General features: G+C 42.7%; 1 protein-coding gene across 5 annotated transcripts; it reads left to right on the top strand.

Annotated features, from left to right (window-relative positions):
* Positions 1 to 420: 420 nt before the first annotated feature.
* Positions 421 to 14,423, top strand: Lsm6 (LSM6 homolog, U6 small nuclear RNA and mRNA degradation associated). Of its 5 annotated transcripts, none has more exons than XM_042701722.1 (5): positions 421 to 493; positions 818 to 821; positions 9,551 to 9,656; positions 11,956 to 12,069; positions 14,140 to 14,423. In XM_042701722.1, exons 3-5 carry the CDS (start codon positions 9,563 to 9,565, stop codon positions 14,172 to 14,174), a joined length of 243 nt encoding a protein of 80 aa, XP_042557656.1. In that variant the 5' UTR covers positions 421 to 493; positions 818 to 821; positions 9,551 to 9,562; the 3' UTR covers positions 14,175 to 14,423. The 5 variants fall into 5 exon arrangements, with proteins under 5 accessions (XP_042557656.1, XP_042557653.1, XP_042557652.1 ...); XM_042701718.1 differs by lacking the exon at positions 818 to 821 and adding an exon at positions 2,207 to 2,307 and having other exon boundaries at positions 424 to 519; positions 9,553 to 9,656; XM_042701720.1 differs by lacking the exon at positions 818 to 821 and adding an exon at positions 2,207 to 2,307 and having other exon boundaries at positions 448 to 493; positions 9,553 to 9,656.
* Positions 14,424 to 18,399: the final 3,976 nt, after the last annotated feature.

Raw genomic sequence — 18,399 nt, 5'->3', positions numbered from 1 at the left:
AATGCATCACCATCTATGTCATTTTAAGTTGAAGTCACTGTAGTGATTTTTTCCCCTCTATCAACACTGAAGGGGAAACAATCTCTTGCTAATAGGGTCTTGCATTTCACGCATTTAACTCAGATCCAAAGGTGGACCTAATCACTTGCAGCCATTTATCTACTTATAATTATTCAAGGGCATTGGTAAACTCAAGTTACTCCTTACGTTTCCGTAAAGAAAATCTGACCCAAAAGGCCGCTTCCAGGCTGTTCTGCTCCGGCGTTCTGCTTTCGGGCGAATGCAAGCCCGCCTGGTCCGCTTTCCGCCCCGTGCACGGACAGACGCTCCCCCTCACTTACCAGGGTGCTGGGGAGCGCGCTGCGGCGCGGCCGGGCCTTTTTGGCCCCCGCGGGCCGCCGTAGCGGAGGAAGCCGCTGATTGGCGGACGCGGGAACTGGCCGCAGTCTGCGCGGTCTCGGCTTTCGGAGCGTGGGACGCGGAGGCGCCGGCGGTGCGGGTTCGGATCCGGGCGGGGAGGTGAGGCGAGGCCGGCGGCCGCGCGGACGGGGCGGGGCGGTCGGGCGAGGCCGCGCGCGCGCCGCGCTCCAGGCCCCGGCGTTCCCGGCGGCCGGGCCGGGCCGGGCCCCGCGGCCGGGGTCGCCGGTGGGAGGCGCCGCGGCCGCGCGGGGGCCTCGGAGGTGACTTCCGGGGCGGCTCCCGGGGGGAGGGGGCGGCGTGCGCCCGACCCCGACGCTGACCCGGGGTTTGGCGGGAAAGCGGACTCGAACCGGGGCCCCGCCTCGCCGGGCCGGGCTGCGGGCCCCGGAGTGCGGAGCCGGGCTCGCCACCCACCGAGGGGTCAGGCCCGGATCCCCGCGGCCGGGCCCGCCGCGTGGGCAGCGTGACAAGTGCAAAACGATGAAAATACGGACGCCTGGGAGAAGCCGTGTGCGCACGCGCAGAGCGGGAATCTGCAGTTCGGGGTGTCGGATCCGCATGCTGCCAGATTGAATAGTGAGACACACACACACCAACACACTAGACACACCACAGTGCCCAGGATCCCGAGGCAGGTTTGATGGTGAGATGCCAGACACACACACCCTACCTTGATGCCCAGGATCCTAATTTTGCAAGATTTAGTAGTGAAACAAACAGCACACTTCCACACTACACACCCCGAAGCCTGGGATCTGGATAATGCAAGATTTGGTAGTGAAACACACACCACTCACATAGGGTTCTGATGATACATGATTTAGTGACACACGTGCTTTAGGAACGAATATATGGTTATGGTAGAAAAAGTGGGAATGCAGGAGACTTAAGTGAGGAAAATGATACTTGATGGAACCTTTCTGACTCCAATCTTTTTCTCTTATATGTGCCACTTTCTAACTTAGCAGAGTCATTTTTATGACTAGATAAATATAGTTTTTGACTTCCATTTAAAAATGGTTCCTAAAAACCATGGGGCTTGGAAGTCTGGGCCTGGGCGCTGTCCCTCAGCCCTTCAGCTCAAGGCTAGTGCTCTACCGCTTGAACCACAGTGCCACTTTCTGTTTTCTGGTGGTTAATTGGAGGTAAGAGTCTCAAGGACTTTTCTTCCCTAGGCTGGCTTTGAACCACAATCCCCAGATCTCAGCCTCCTGAGCAGCTAGGATTACAGGCGTGAGCCACCTGGCGCCTGACTTTTTTCCTTTAACTGGTCCCATAAGTTACTCTACTAGCTATTTTCCTTGACTGTGAGACATTTGTGTCTTTTAAAAAAATTTTTCTTCATTTCAGCATCCCAGATGATAATATAGTGAACATCTTTCCCCTGTGTTTGAGGTTGCCCTTGTTCTCAGAAGTAAAATAATTAGTTGAGCTAGTAAGTTGCTTTAAGGTCTTCATATCTGTTGCTAGGTTTTTAGTTATTTTTATCATCGTCATTGTGTTTTGTTGGGACAGGGTGTTGCTAAGTAGCCCAGGCTGACCTCAAGTTCATTGTTCTGCCTCCTGAACACTGGGATTGAAGCTATGTGCCTCAAATCCTCGCGTTATTATTCTTGTTGATGGTGGTGTCTGGCAATTCTGCCTGGTTGAATTTTGTACAGGATCTTCAGGTGTGTGTGTGAGTGTGAGTGTGAGTGAGTGATATTGGGGTTACTGCAGAGGCTAGCTGACTATTAGAGCCAGAAAGATTTCAGTGGTCACCCAGCATAACTCCCTTATTTTGCAGATGAACCTGGGGCCATGAGAGATGAATTGATGACTTACTCAAGTCACACAGCTAAATAAGTAGCAGAGCTGGGATTAGAACTCAGGTTTCCTGCTTTCCAAGTGAGTACCCACCCATCCATTAGGTGTTTTCTCACTAACCTGTGGTCTACTAGATGCTAGAGTTTTATAAGATTTTTATAATTCTTAGCGTCTTCTCTCCTTTTATAATCATACTAAAAGTGTTTACTCGTTTGATGAGCCTGAAACCCTGAAAAATAGAAAAGTAACTTTCTCATGTTCAGGCCTAGAAATGCATTATTTAGAATGGCAACCCCTCTGAGATTTTGACAGTTGCTTCCAGATTCTCTTTGTGCTGGGATAAAATATTACTAGTACGTTACACAGTTGTCCCTCAGTATCAGAAGGAGTGGTTCTAGGACCCACCTCACTACCATAGTCCATGGATTTTCTTACATAGATGTATAGATTTGTATATAACCAGCCCACATCCTCCCACGTGCTCTAAGCCATCTCACACTTACTTAAAAGTAATTACAAGTAAAACGTAGCCACTGTACATAGGTGTAATAGAGTATTATTTAGGAAATAAGGACAAGAAAAAAATTCCAGGCCTTTCTGGTTTCATGGTGTGAAACTCACTGACATGTAGAGCTGATGGTAATTTATAATTCTTTATCTAATTAAACATAGCAGTTGGTTCTCATCTGCTGTACTTTAAAAATTTTAGACCAGAAAATAATGGCTTGTTTTTCTTTTTTCTTCTTTTCTTTTTTTAGTTGTTATTTTCAAGGGCTTACTGAGCTGAACGTTTTCAATGTTTAGCAGCACCTCTGGCTTCTATCCACTAGATGCTAGTAGCACACCTTCCTGTCATGACATTTTAAATGCTTCCACACGTTTCCAAGTGTCCTGAGAATAGGCCACAAAAATTGCCCCTAGTACAAACCACTTAAGGGAATGAACTGGGACCTGTGTAGGTCTGAGAATCAGACCTACAAGCATCTCTGTAGACTTGGGGTGTATGTGTGCGCGTGTGAGTGTGTGTGTGTGTGAGAGAGAGAGATACTGAGGTTAGGACTTGTCCTTGTGTTTGCTGAGCAGGTGCGCAATCGCTGAACCACACCTTCAGGCCTTGTTGCACTGGTTATTTTTGAAATAGGATCTTGCTGCTTTCCTGGTCACATGTCTGGACCACAAGCCACCTATGCCACCTATTTTAGGCTGCTTGTCATAGTTGTATTACCAAACCCAGCTTTTCCATGGAGATGGAGTCTCTCAGCCTTTCTCCTGCCTTTGCTGGCTTGAAACCTCAATCCTTCCTAGTCTTAGATTAGGGTGACAGGTATGTCACCATACTCAACTAGATTAAGACTGGGGTCTGGCATGTATGCTGGGCTGGCCTCTAACCACAGCTCTCCTAATCTCAGCCTCCTATGTTGCTGTGATTACAGGAGTACATTGGTGCCCAGCAGCTGCTTCATTTTCTTTTTTTTTTTTTTTTTTTTTATTGTAAAGCTACTATACAGAGGGTTACAGTTACATGAGTGAGGTTATGAGTACACTTCCTCTTGAACATTGTTACCCCCTCCATTGTTTTCCCCCTACCATCCCCTCCCTCCCTCCCTTCCCCGAGGTTCTTTTTTTTTTTTTTTTTTGATTGTGATTAAATGATTACATAATTTCAAAGTCACAAGTTCATTCTAACTTCCCTGGAGCAAATTGTCTACCACAGTCTGTAATATATAACAGTGTTCACATGTTATATACCATATTTGTGATCAGCAGCATGGGGATATTTAGTAGTGGTTCAACCAGATGAGCGGGAGTTCTTTGTTTCTTAAGTCCTGTTAGTTTTATCGTATCACCTAACATTTTGGATTTAGCATCCACTTATCAGGGAGACCATGTACCGTTTGTCTCTTCGTTCTTGGCTTACCTCGCTCAACATGATTCCTTCTAGCTCCATCCATTTCCCTGCAAATGCCATTATTTTGTCATTTCTAATGGCTGCATAATATTCCATTGTGTATAGATACCACAATTTTTGGATCCATTCATCTGTGGTGGGGCATCTAGGTTGTTTCCATATCCTGACTATTGCGAACAGTGCTGCAATAAACATGGAGGTGCACGTGTCCTTGTATATTGGTTCCTGTTGTTCAGGGTAGATGCCTAGAAGTGGTATGACTGGGTCGTAAGGGAGGTCAATCTTTAGCTTTCTAAGGACCCTCCAGACTGCTTTCCAAAGTGGTTGTATAAGTGTACATTCCCACCAGCAGTGTAATAGGGTTCCTCTTTCTCCACATCCCCTCCAGCATTTGTCGTTGGCTGATTTGTGGATGTGGGACATTCTGACTGGGGTAAGGTGGTATCTCAGGGTTGTCTTTATTTGCATTTCCTTTACCACCAGGGATGATGAACATTTCCTCATGTGTTTCTTTGCCATTTTTATTTCTTCATTTGAGAAGTCCCTCTTTAGTTCCCTTGCCCATTTAGTAATTGGTTTGTTAGGTTTGGGAGGGATTAGTTTCTTGAGTTCCCTGTATATACAGGATGTTAACCCCTTGTCTGATATATTGCTGGTAAATATTTTTTCCCAATTAGTTGGTTGTCTTTCTAGCTTAGTTGCGATAGATTTAGCTGTGCAGAAGCTTTTTATTTTAAGGTAGTCCCATTTGTCGAGTCTTTCTCCAACTTGTTGTGACCCTGGGACTCTGTTCAGGAAGTTCCTTCCTGTGCCTATTAGTTCAAGTGTCTCTCCTACTCTGTCCTGCAGTAGTTTCAGAGATTCAGGTTTAATGTTAAGGTCTTTAATCCATTTTGAGTTGATGTTGGTGCATGGTGATAGGCTGGGGTCCACTTTTAGTTTTCTGCATGTGGCTGCCCAGTTTTCCCAGCACCAGCGGCTGTGTTTCTTCCATGCTTCATTTTCTTAAGCAGCACAGAAACATTTCTTTTCCCCGTCTTTTTCTATTTGGTGGTCACAATAGAGGCATTATAAGTTAGTAGCTGGTGAAATACATGCCTGGATCTGTAGGCTAGAGTTGGGACAGGCATTTTGCTTGGCATTAGTCTTGAATGTCTTCCACAGACTTGGGCATTGAGGATAAATTAGAATCCACTGTGGGAGGATGGTTGACAAATGGAAGAATGACAATTTGGTCTAAAAAGACTGTGACTGGGAGTGGAAAGTTGTGTTGTGAATGGATTCTTTTGGCCTTTGGGGAGGAAATGGGGCTGGAGGGGCTGATGTTTCAGGATGGCAAAGCCCTCCCTCTCTCAGGGAGCTGTTTCCTGTTAGTGTTTCAAGTCCTGATGGCTTACTGCAGAGCTTGGGCTGTAATGTTCCTTAGATTGTAATGTTCCTTGCACTTTTTTGCTTTTCCCTCTTATTAATTCTTTATGGCAGACACTCTGGGAATAGGTAAACATTTTTAGGTAAGTGCCAAGAAATAAAGATTTTCCTATCTTCTGCTCACTAGCACAACTCACAGTCCTATCCGATGTATTTTTTTTCCCCTTCCCTATATTTATTTGCAGGCTAATTTACACTGTTTTGTTCTAGTTAGTTTGCCTCCAGTGCCATTTCTCTCCAGCCAAATCCCTTCTTGTCTCCATGTGTGTTCCCCAGGTTTGACAGGAACCTTGATGAATTCTAAAAGTCAAGTGTGTGATGTCTGAAAGGGCGTGGGCGTTGGGGTCAGATTGGCTCTGCGTGCGATCTGCCTCACCCGGTTTCCATGTGCATTGAATGTGAAGCCAGCATTGGTCTGGCACATCCTTGGATGAATAAAATTTGTTCCCTGCGTTACTAAAAACAGCAGATCTCTGCAGGGTAGTTTCTACTAGACATCTCAGTAGCCTCTGACAGAAAAGGTACTGCTTTTGACTTCATAACCATTTATGAAAATACATTGTTTAAGCAAACCTGAGAGTTGGGGGAGGGACCACAGTCAAAGAGGATGATTATGCGGTAATTTTGAAGAGAGAAATCTTGCCAAAGTGACCCTGCAAAGGGAACTTTTCTTTCTTCCTGCTTGCTTACTTTCCCGTTCAAGACTCTTATCTCTTGCTTCAGACATTGTCAGAACCGCTCCTTCTGCCTTATCCAATTAAAAGGATGAAAACTTAGAATTACTTGAGCCAAGTGATAGGAAAAATTGTGGTGTCAAGACCAATTTATTCATACAAAGTGGATTTATGGGCAAGTCATTAAATAACAGGGAGGAACAGGGAGCCTAATGAAGACTAATGTAAAGGATGTGGCTCTCCTAAAATGATGGGTAAAATGCTCTGAAGGCAGCCATACTCTTACCAAGTCACTCTCAAATGTATTTTCAGGAGATCCGTGGGATGGAGATATTCTGAAGAACAGATAAGAAGTTTGTTATTAGCCCCTTCTTTTATGTGGCTTACAGTAGTTTGAGAGAGAAGAGATCTTTTTTTTGTTTGAGAGAGAGAGAGAGTTAGGAGGGAAGGGTAAGGATATGAAAGGAAAGGCTGCAGAAAGTAGATTGTGATGGGGCTTATTAAATATTAAATATACCCAGTGCCAAAAACTAGACGATGCCAGAGCTAAGTGGAGATAGCCTGACTCCACTCACACTCCTCATTCCCTCCCCTGCTCCCTGTCCCTGACAATGAGATTTCCTAGACTTGCCACCTCATTAGAATGTCGTAGGGTTATGGAGACTGATTCTTTGGCCTAGCCCAGAACTGCTGAAGAATAGCTACAAGTGACCCATATGTCTCCCCTTGGAGAAACTGACCGAGAAGTCAGCGTGGCTGGCTCCTCTCTGCATGGAGATTTTGCCTTCTAAACACACAGTGCAGTGCCTCTGCTAAAATGCTCCTCTATGCAGCTGGCCAACCATTTGCTCCAGACCTGGCTCAGGTGGCACCACCAGAAATCCTTTTCTCTGTCTCTCCCCACTGTTCTCTATACCTGCTTCTAGGCAAATATGCACAGCCATTGCTGTGTGTGCCAAGCCCTCTGGAGTGTAAACTCTCCCAAGGCCCAGGGCCATGTCTCTTGTGCTACGTACCCATCCTGAGTGTCAGACACATGGTAGGTGCCCCATGAAATGCTGAAGTGTGGATTGCCTTCAGGAAGATAAAGAGGAGTCTGGATGTCTGTCTTTGGCACACTTGAGAGAACATGACTGGCTTTTGAAAAAGTGTAGAAAGTTATCATTCCAGTAACAAATGATGTCAAACAGCTGGTAGTCTAGGCTTATTTTTCATCTATCGTTAGCTTTAAGCCACCTAACTTTATTTTAGACTAAACTGTGACTACTCTAGGATTAAGTTAAGGTACTAATAATTAAAGTAGTTAATCTCCGTAGTTATCACTGTGAACTAGGTTTTCCACATCACAGTGCATTGTAGTAGGTGTTTTGTGTTAGTTTTCATTTGGGGATTTTGTTTTGTTGAGAGTGGACGGCTAGTTCTCTCTGGACTTGGATCGTGAAGAGACTGGCATAGCAGGATTTGGCTTGGGCCGTAGGAGGTAATCCTAAAATTCAGGAGGCCTTTCCCTACAGGTAGCCAGACACAACACAGCCATATGTAAGGCATAAATAAGGTGGTTTATGGATGAGCAAGAAGATCTGTTTGTTTTCACTCTGTTAATTAAAAGGTATTGAATCTGGTACAGTATTTACTTTGCCATTTTTCTCTTTACACTCAAAACAGCACAAATAAAATTGCTGTGTGGCCTGAGTCTCTGATGAATAGTAGTTGTAATTCCAGTTATCTGTTGAGACTGGATCTAAAAAAAAAAAAATAATAGAGAAGCTGGCAATTGCCAGTGGAATAAAATTTGCTGAGAAAAAGCATCAGTTAATATTCTAAAAACATCATTCAGGCCTTTAGTGTAGGAGCTGTAGATGGTCCCAGTGATGATTTCTGAAATTTGTATTTTAACCCAGAATGTTGACTTCTCTAAGGAAAATATTTTTTCTTACATTATGATCCCTTTTATTCATTCATGCCCCTTAAAAAAGTTTTAAAATTCTTCTAGTTTCCAAGGTCCTAAGTTATAGCTTCTGGTGTGACATGTTTTTTACACAGTGTGAACCTGACACATTTGTTGAGCAAATGAAAAAAAAGTAACCTAGAATTACAGCCTACCCAAACTGCTCAACCTGCACATTGACCTTCAGAACATCTTCGATTATCCTGAACATGAATTCAGATTGTTAGTATGTTTTATGAAGCAATGTTTATTAACTATTTCGATTGAAAACATAAACTTGAATTCTGGGGGGAGAGTTCTGAAAATGTTTTTGTCTGTATTAATTTTTAAAGCCTACTCACTAATAGTGATACTGAATTTTACTGAGTAAAATCTGATTTCCAAAGTCTCTTTACTCTGCTTAAGTGATGAATGTTCTATTTATGCTGAAATGTTTTAGAGACATAGTAGTTGTACAATATGATAGGTTTCAAAAGAATCAATGGGGAAGTGGCGCTGTGGCTCAAGTGGTAGAGCGCTAGCCTTGAGCTGAAGAGCTGAGAGACAGCGTCCAGGCCCAGAGTTCAAGCCCCACAACTGACGGGGGAAAAAAAAACAAAAAAAGGATCAATGGCCAACTTTTCTGTCTGACTTCTTTTTTCTTCTGGCACTGGGGTTTGAACACAGGGCATGAGCTTGCTCTGCTGATGCTCTTGAGCTAGTCCTTCAGTCAGTCTGGCTTTTTTAAAGAAATTATCTTTTGAGTAGTTATACAAAGGGGTTTCAACAAGTCCAGCTCAGCTTTTTGATGTCATATTGTAGACTCAGTTATTAGCTTTTGGTTGTGATGATGTTATTTTCAGAAGTAATGTTTGGACATTAGTTATTCACAAGTGTGCCTCTTCCTTTTAATGTGGACTTTAAGGCTGATTTGAGTGTTCTATCACATTTTGGTTTATTTTCATCAGCAAAATGGGAAAGTCAAGGCCTTCCCAGCCTTCCTGTACATATTAAATGTGATGGCTAATAGCTAATAATGTTAATAGAGTTGTCAGCATAAAACAAGAGTTCACTAAATGGTAGAGGTGCTGTGACAGGTGTCCAGCAGTGACACGCAGCTGGGAGTACTTGTCTATAAACACAGCTCTCTAATGAGGCTGTACCATGAGCTGTAAAGTGCTTAGCATAGTGTCTGCTTCATTGTCTCAGTCTGCACCTGACAGCATGCTAGCTATGATATACTTGTAGAATAATAATAGTGAGGCTCTGTATACAGTATACTTGATTTCCTATAAATATGTTAAGGGCCCAAGGGTTGGTGGTTGTTCTTATTGAATAATTAACTTTTGCCTTTAATGTTTATCACTCCCTTTCGTCTTTCTGATCAGGATTGTTAAAATGAGTCTGCGGAAGCAAACCCCTAGTGACTTCTTAAAGCAAATCATCGGACGGCCAGTTGTAGTAAAATTAAATTCTGGAGTAGATTATCGAGGTAATATTTTCATGTTTCATCTGCACTGATAACTAAATAAGTAAATGTGACCTGCTGATTTTTATTAGCCTCTTAAATGTACCCGATAGGCCAGGAGATGCATTGGTTGCCAATGTCCCTTTTTCAACCTCTCAAAAGGTTCCTTTTCAAGAGAAACTTCTGCCAGCAGAGCGTACATGCTTCTGTCTCCCGTCTTTGAGATTCTGACTGCTCTGTGAGGATCTATACACAAATTCCCAGTCGTGACTAGGGACCCATTCCCAGTCACCTCAGGCACGAGTAGCTGAACACCAAGCACAGCAGCACAGTGTTGGCAAAGTGTTTGAGACTGGCTAGCAGCTCCTTAACTGCATATTATCTTACAGCATGACCTTCCCACCTGAAACGTGGCGGTATCCAGAGAGTCCTACAGCTCCTCATACCAAATTCCCTTTTTTAAAGTTACTAAGTCCATAATCTTCCAAAATTAAGATACATTCCATTACCTAGACTATTTCACAGGTAGAGATAACTAATTCACTAGACCTTTTCTTGGTCTCTTTAATAAATAATTAGTGATAATCACCTCCCTTTTTCTTCTTTCTACACATATCAGTTTTCTGCTATTGTAAGCAATTGTGCATCCCCCGCCCTCACTTCTACCCCCCCCCCATCCCCCTTCTATCTTGAGCATTAGCCCAAGTATCTTGTTAGGGTGGATCCCCTGGGCTTAGGATATCTGTGTGCCCAGTGGCCCACCAGTGGGGCTCAGATTTATCTTCCTATTCTCAGCAGCCCTTATATTACTTTCTTTGTTTAGTGATGAGGTTGAACGTATTTTCATGTATAATTTTTCTCCTTTGATGAACTGTTAAAATGTGGTGAGGGAGCCTTATTAAAAGAATGAACTACTCTTGGTGGTGATTGCTCTTTAAATTTGAAGAAAGTTCCTCATTGAAGAAAGTTTAAATTTGAAGAAAGTTCCTCATTGAAGTAATTTATCTCTTGGAGAAGGAAGGGAGTTATAACTTTATGCTCTAAGCAGATTTTTTTTTTACTTTTATATGAATAGATGTTTTGAATTATAAGCATTTTTATTCTAAATGTTTTTTAAAAACTGTTTCACATAATTTACATGTGATGTCTTAGATATTTTATAATTGTGGGCTAGATGTAAGATAGCCCAAACAGGAAAGAAGCTGTAAAGTTGTGTCTTCAGCTTTGTTTTGCTGAGGTATATTAATAGTTCTTGATAGTGTCCCATCCATTTTGATTCTTTTAAGTTTACAGCTCTGAGAGTTCCGTTAGCTTAATGTCTTGTGCTCTCATTACACACGCGTGATTTTGAAAAGAAACTTTTTTTGTTTAGAGGATAATGGGGGCAGAAGCAGAGAGTGAGGAGCATATTAATGATGCTAAGACTTTAAATGAAACTGTTGACTCAGTTAATCGAATTGAATCTGTGGTACATGCTTTTAAACACACACACCTCCGTGTGTGCACTAGAAAGTACCACTTTAAAGTAGAAGCTGAGCGTTAGAGGCTTTCATTTCTTGAGGGAAAAAAAATGATCTGGTCAGATTTTTTGAAATCTGTACCATCATCACACAATTACAGTGATTCACTCACATTGTTTCCTTGAAAGCTCTCTGGAATGTGTTTAGCCATTTTTCTCTATTAGTTTTGATTTGAAAATATTTTAACTGTAACAGAACAGAATGGGATGCGTTAGAATGCAATATGTCGCCTTGTATTCTCAAGCTGCTCTTCACTGTGAGTCACAGCTTTGAGATGTTCTTTCAGGAGCACCTGCTGTCTCCTCTTGTATTATTTTAACAGATTGTGGAGACTTCCTCTTAACCCCAGAGTACATTCATCTGCTTCAGTAGCTGTTGTAAAAGAGTGAAGTAAATCTGCCAGGTCTGCATTTCACTTAGTGGCGAAAGTAAGAAGTGCCACTGGAAAGGAGGATGGTTTGTCCAGGCATAATTGCCTGCTCCTGTTGTTAGCTGCCAAAGAACAGCATTTTCCCTAGGCTCCTCTTGAGCATTTTCTCCTGTAAAGGCTTTAAAAGTTGCTGTGGTAATCATGCATGCTAGGAGAAGAAAGGGTAGTTTGCAGTCTGTGCTGGGGTAGTGGGCGCTGGCTGCTTTCATTGCTTGGACTTCCTAGCCCCATTCAGACTCTCGCTGAGTGAACACACCTCTTGTGCTTAATTTTTATCTTATGCATCTAAGGGTAATAAACAATGTTAGTTGTAAGTTATACCCAGCTCTTGCTTACTTTGTGTATCTTGCTTTTGACCAAATCTTGTCCCCAGGAGTCCTGGCTTGCCTGGACGGCTACATGAACATAGCCTTGGAACAGACAGAGGAGTATGTCAATGGACAGCTCAAGAATAAGTACGGGGATGCATTTATCCGAGGAAACAATGGTAATATTTCTTCACTCTGCTATTGGGCAGTGTTTGTAATAAACCATTTTTGTTTATAATCAGGAGCAACCGAGGGCTTTCTAGATAATTTAAAAGTTGACTTTTAGTTGTTTTTGTCTTTTGTTTTTAAGTGCTTCTAAGATCTACATTGCAGCTAGGTTTGTTTTGGGGTCAAAAATGGGATTTTTTTAGCAACTAGAAATTCTCTAATTTGCTCTTTTTACTGATAAGCATCTGAGGGGCTTCGTTAGGTTGATCTAGAACTTTGTTCTCTTAAATATCACTTATTATATTCCCCTAACATCTACTCGTGTGTCTTATAGTCTGGAAATCAGGGCCGTAAGAATGGGTGCCACTTCCCTACTATATTGTGAGGATTTTAGTTTATATAATTTGGCATTTAGCGCATCTTCTCTGTTAATATTTGCTTAGTAGTTAGTTTTGTGGAAATGTGTACCTTTTAATTTGACAAATGGAACTATAGGAAATACAGCCCTGAAGTTATACAGTTTCTTGAGACCTACTACATTGCTATCTACAATTATTGGTTTGTTTGTTTGTTTTACAGTCACTTTATTTTAAAGCACAAATTATCAGTAAAATCATATTTGAACTGGGGCAGGGGTGGGCAGAGTTTCATTAGAGTGTCTAGGCTGGTCTCAAATGCTGGATTACAAATACTCACTACTATACCCCACATTTCATGAATATTTAGCAAGGAAAGGAAGACATCAAAATTTCAGCAATTACCCTTGACTAAGCCCTACACTTTGTTTTGGTCTCATCCCATTCAAATGGAGCTCTGGTATTCTTGAGTTTAGATTTTATATTGAGCTCTTTACTTTAGATTAAGAGTATCCTCAGCACCTTAACAGTTGGGCCTCTTTGCTATAAAGAGTCTTACATACGTGTTTGCTTGCTTTTTAATAGACTTTCTTCTCCTGTTTCTTGTATCTTTCTAATTTGACTTTCTCTTTTTACTAAGAGGTGTTACGGTTTGCTCATCTCAAGACAGCTGGGAAGTCTCTAGGCCAGGGATGCTCTGTCCTTTCATAAGCCCATTGCATATGGGACTGTGGCATTCCTGGAATGGCTTGACTTGACTTGTAAGGAGTCCCTTCAGACAGCCTTCTGCAAGCTGTGGTCGGGACACTTCTCTTTAGATTCCCAGATTCACTGGTGTGCTCTTAGAGGATCCTAACTTAACTCAGGTCATTTAGGCTGGGTTCGTGTGATATGTCTTAATGTTCACTCTAATGAGACTATCTGAGCACACAGAGGAAGGGAGTGCCTCTGCAGAAAGCTTGCATGGTGATCCTGCATTCCGGTTTTCCTTCGTTTTCATGTGCCACGTATCCTATTGAATTCAGTTTGGCTGTCTCACCTAAGCAAAACTTTGGGAAGCTCTGGAGTTTGATATCTTATTTAAAAAATACTAGTTTCTGGGGCTGGGAATGTGGCTTAGTGCTTGCCTAGCATGCATGAAGCCCTGGGTTCGATTCCTTAGCACCACATAAACATAAAATGCCAAAAATGGGGCTGTGGCTTAAGTGGTAAAATGCTAGCCTTGAGCCAAAGAAGCTCAAGGACAGTGCTCAGCCCCTGAGTTCAAGCCCCAGGACTGGCCAATAAATAAATAAAAAACATTAGTTTCTTCTGTTGAAATTAAAAAAGTAAAGAGTAAGTTTAGAGCTTATGCTGTGGAGGTAAAAGGAAGTATACTACTTACTTATTCTTAATCTGAAATTTAGCCTGGTAGATTCCCTGACTTATTTCCTTAAAAGAGTAATTATTGCACATTTCATTATAAAGCATTCGTAGACTTTAGATGCTTCATTTTATTTGAATTCCTTCTCGCAACCTGTAAAGTCAGCCAGATGCATAGGTAAAATTAGACGCAGGCATAAGACATGAAACCAAGGACAAGGTTCGTAAAACTAGTCTTTTAGTGGCTCCCAAATTAATACCATGGTGAGAGGGCTCCTTTTTAATATACAGAGTTGTCAGTCGGGTCCATCTGCATTTGAAATGTGTTGCTATGATACCTAAGATTTATTTTTGTCTTTTCAGTGTTGTACATCAGCACCCAGAAGAGAAGGATGTGAAGGCACCAGGAAGCAGCTGTTTCATATTTAGACATATTTTTTATGAAATGTTTTTCTATTTTGGGGGGTTCTTTTGTGATATAATTTGTCCAGTTTTCATAATAGTTGGTGATTTTTTCACTGACATGAGTAAGAGAGAGACAAAATTATGATTGATTTGTAAAGAATTGCTCACTTAAGTTTCATTTTCTTTTACATGTGTGTCAATATACAAAATGCTAAAAGAATTAAAAGAAGTATCAAAACCTATATCTTCCTCCAAGATTATTTAATTTAAGGTTCAAGTGGTGTCATTTCCTTATATTTGCCTGACTGAAATTAAACTGGTGTGTACATGGCTTATACATTAGATCCTGTCCTAATGGAATTAGGATCTAGCGGTGGTGCTTCCACAAAAGGAGTATCTTAGTTGAATTGGGTTAAAATTCTAGCGCATAATCCTATTTCAGTCTGGAAAAACAAAAACTCCATCACAGCCACCCTGCCATGTTTGTGCAGTTAAATGAACATCTACCTGGTCCCTTTTAAGAGCCTTGGCATTGATACTCACCTCTCAGTTTACCACACAGGAGAGGAAAAGCTGTCCTGTGGAACTGTGACAATCATTTAGAGTAAAGCAAAGCCCAGAGTCTAGACTTGGTCAGATTCTATTGCTAAAGCTACAATTGCAGAGGATTTCTCCTACTTCCTATTTACAGATTGCTTTGAGAAAGCCCTTACAAATCAGCCATGTTCAAGTGAGACATTCCCCAGGAGAGGAGCCATCAGGGTTTTCTTGGCATAACACAGCTTCTCTAGTGTATGACTCCTGTTGAGAGTGCTTATACTGTTCATTAGTGCTTCATTTGAACACTTGCGCACTATGTCCAGGAGCGACAATATGTCTGGGCACTATGATTGAATGGATGCTGGACAGTCGTGTCCAGCCTTCCTTCCCTAATCCCAACAGGAGTCCTGATAGAGATGCTGGTGAGGGGATTTTAAACAATTGTTGGCTGAAGGATTTGGGATCTGGATGGGAACAGGGAGGGAGCAGGTCCTGCTGATTTTTGAAGAGGTGTGTGGCATTTGTGCTTTATTTTAAAGATCAGAGAGTAGTTGGGAACAACGATTTTTTTTTTTTAATTACTACTTTGGGAAAGGTGACCAGAGCCATTTCACAAGGTTTGACTGGGCACACGGAAAATAGCATGCTTTATGCTATGCCTCAATAGTTTATCACTTCTTGACAGGAGCTGGAAAAGGGTCCAGCTCAAAAAGGGTGCATTTTTATAAATGACATCTTTTTGGAGAAAATAGCTGTCCCTCCCAGCAGGGGACACATGTGCTCCCTTGTTTGTAGAGCATGGGGTGCTGCTGGGTCACTGTGCCTCTCCCTTACAGCGGTATCATCCCCTCCACCAATCTGTGGCATCCTATGTTTGCTAAGTTGTTCCCTGATGCCTTCAGTAGATGAGTCTTCATTTTCCCCTTGCCATCTCTCCATTTTTAATAGCTCCACTAGAGTAGTGTTTCCATCCATACAACTATTCTTAAGATGGCCTTTGGGAAATGCCGCCATTTTATGGAAATGAGCACTGCTTTGTGCACTTGAACCCGCACACCTTGTCCCTGTGTGCCTTCACACAGCCACTTGAAGCAATATGGAATTTCTACAATGACCTGTTCCTTAGCAGTTAGCTAAAGGTCAGTGAACCAACTCCCATTGCTTGGTAGCAGAGACGTTTGTTCATGAGTAAATATATTCCCCTGTTGTGCTCCCACAAACCCTGGCAGTCGCTCTTTCTCTCAGGCTGTGACAAAACAATGTTTAGCAGGGAAACAGAACTGTGCTAGGTTGTTTTTGTGTTGTTGTTGTTTTTTAGAGTATCTGACTTCACATTCTTGTTTTGGTCTTTGAGCTATTCCTTGGCTAATCTTCCAACCAGTTGAATTGCTTCTTCAAAACTGTTTATCCCCAAACAGACCTGTTGACAACTACAAATACAGATGGCCGACATGTGGTCTGGTTTTCATGTTCTCAGCATTCAGGGAGAGAATGTTACTGAGAGATGGCTTACATCTTGAGCTTCTTGATCAAGGCAATATGTAGCATGGGAAGAGTTGTGAATAACTGACATGGGAACAAATGCCTGTGGGATTTCCTCAAGGTAGGAAGCCATGGCGCCCCCACCCCCACCCCCAAAGCATGGACTTGTATGTAAGGCTTATCACCCCGAAGGCTGTATTTATCTGCTGCTTAGGAACAGACTCTACCTCTGGGGAAAATTGTCCTTGATAATCCCTGACTCTCTGGTGACCTGCAGCTCACAAGCCTGAGGATCCAGTCTGCTTCCTGGCTGTGGAGACCTGCCCACTGCTCACTGACCTTTGTCCTCTGAGCAAATGAGCCTCCTGCAGGTTGGCTTGCTTTTGTATTGGGGCAGATCTAGCCTGCTGTGACCTTGCTATTGTTCCCAGCCAAGCACCTTAGCCATTGTGCTTTTCTGCACAAAAAGAAATCATAGGTGAAAGGAAGACAGTGCAGTTTGCTCCCTGACCTTGTTCAGGAGACTCTGCAGGGTCAGTCATGATATATCTGGAGGCTGAATATCCAACAAAGGCTTTAATTCTGTGTACTAGTACATGGCCATGACCAAAAGTGACTGAAGCCAATCCTGACTCCACTGGGGCCCAGTTATCCTACTTACCCTAAGTCAGGGTAAGATTGCAGGTATGCACAGTGAGGCAGGCCATGCATGTCAGCACATGGAGATAGCCCTGATGCTGCTCTTTCTCTCTACCTGCTCCCTGCTTTTAGCAGATGAGGGAGGTGGCTAGGGTATTGACGCTTGAGAAAGAGGTGACAGAAATCAGTCCATCGTCTGTTGAGTGGCAACTGTGGGCAGGTAATTGCGTGGTCTCCTACCTAGGATGGAACTGCAATTCCTCTAGGAACAATGGAGGCTTGCTCACAGGCTTGGATAATTAAGGGAGGGAATGGTGCGTACCTCTTTTAAGGTGGGACAAAATTGTGAGAATTGTTTTTGAAGTGCCATCCTATGGATGGATTTGGTCATCTCAGCCGTGTTCATATTTTGAGATTCCAGATAAACTGGGTAATTTTGAAGTCCTGATTATTTCCACCTTCGTCGTGGTTCTCCATAAGCTCATGTATGTCAACATTCCATCTTTCATATATACATTTGATTATTTCCACTCAGCAAAAGCTACATTTTCTGTGGCTTAACTGAAACCATAATAGATTCTTCATATTTTATGGATAATACTGGTTTTGATCTGTCTGTAGTATGGAAGCATTTTCTTTTCTTAGTTTGAGAATTCCAGCAGAGAGAAAGATGGTCAGATCCTAAAATTTTGTAAAATCATACAGCACTGGAGCCTTTGGGACAGGCTAGTTTTCAAGGATTACGTTCCAAAAATGTCCAAGTCCAAATTACACTTCCTTTATTCTAGGCTTCATAATTGAATGGGTATTGGCAAGTTTGGCAAAATGTACCTATAATTGGATCAAAGCATAGGTCAGTTTAGGAAAAGTTGACATAAGTTAATTTTAGAGGTACTTCTGTCATCTTCATGTATATGCAGTATTCGAAGTAATGATTCAGTGTTTTCTGTCCCATAGCAGTCATTGATCTTGTAGCTGTGGGGAAAAAGTTAAGAACGTGTAATGTGTATAGTTGAGTAGGTGTTGCTAGGATGCCAGAGAACGTTTTTCCCCCCAAGTGATGTATTCTAGACAATCTCCAAATCTCAGTGGTTTGAAGCAAGTCATTCTCAATCACGCTCCACATGCACAGGAGCCCGGCGGTGACCCCTGCTCCGTGGGGTCATCAGAGGCCCAGGGGGGCGGGCAGCGTCTGGTATTTCCACATCTCAGCGTGAGGACTTGGGGCTCTGCTGCCAAGAGGGGAGTGGCAGGAACATACTCCTTCCATGCTTTCGCTTAGACGTGACGCCAGTCACTTCCACTTCACATGACTGTCCAAAGCCATTTACGTGGCCATAGTTTTCCGGGAAATGGTATTCCTTTCACAGAGGCAGAAACAGCAGAGAAAAACCAGAAATACTGATCAACACAGCAACATCCACTGCAGTGCTTATTCATCACACCGCTCCGTGGAAACGGACTGAGGGGATGGATGAGTGGAGAGAAGGACACATCAAAGGACTGACTCACAGAGACGGAGGAATATCCAGTCCAACATCTGCAGGGTAGGCCTGC

The sequence above is a fragment of the Dipodomys spectabilis genome, unplaced genomic scaffold (assembly GCF_019054845.1).
Source record: "Dipodomys spectabilis isolate Male_0828 unplaced genomic scaffold, ASM1905484v1 ptg000297l, whole genome shotgun sequence".
In the NCBI taxonomy this organism is placed as follows: domain Eukaryota; kingdom Metazoa; phylum Chordata; class Mammalia; order Rodentia; family Heteromyidae; genus Dipodomys; species Dipodomys spectabilis.
This window is presented reverse-complemented; position numbering and strand designations above follow the sequence as displayed.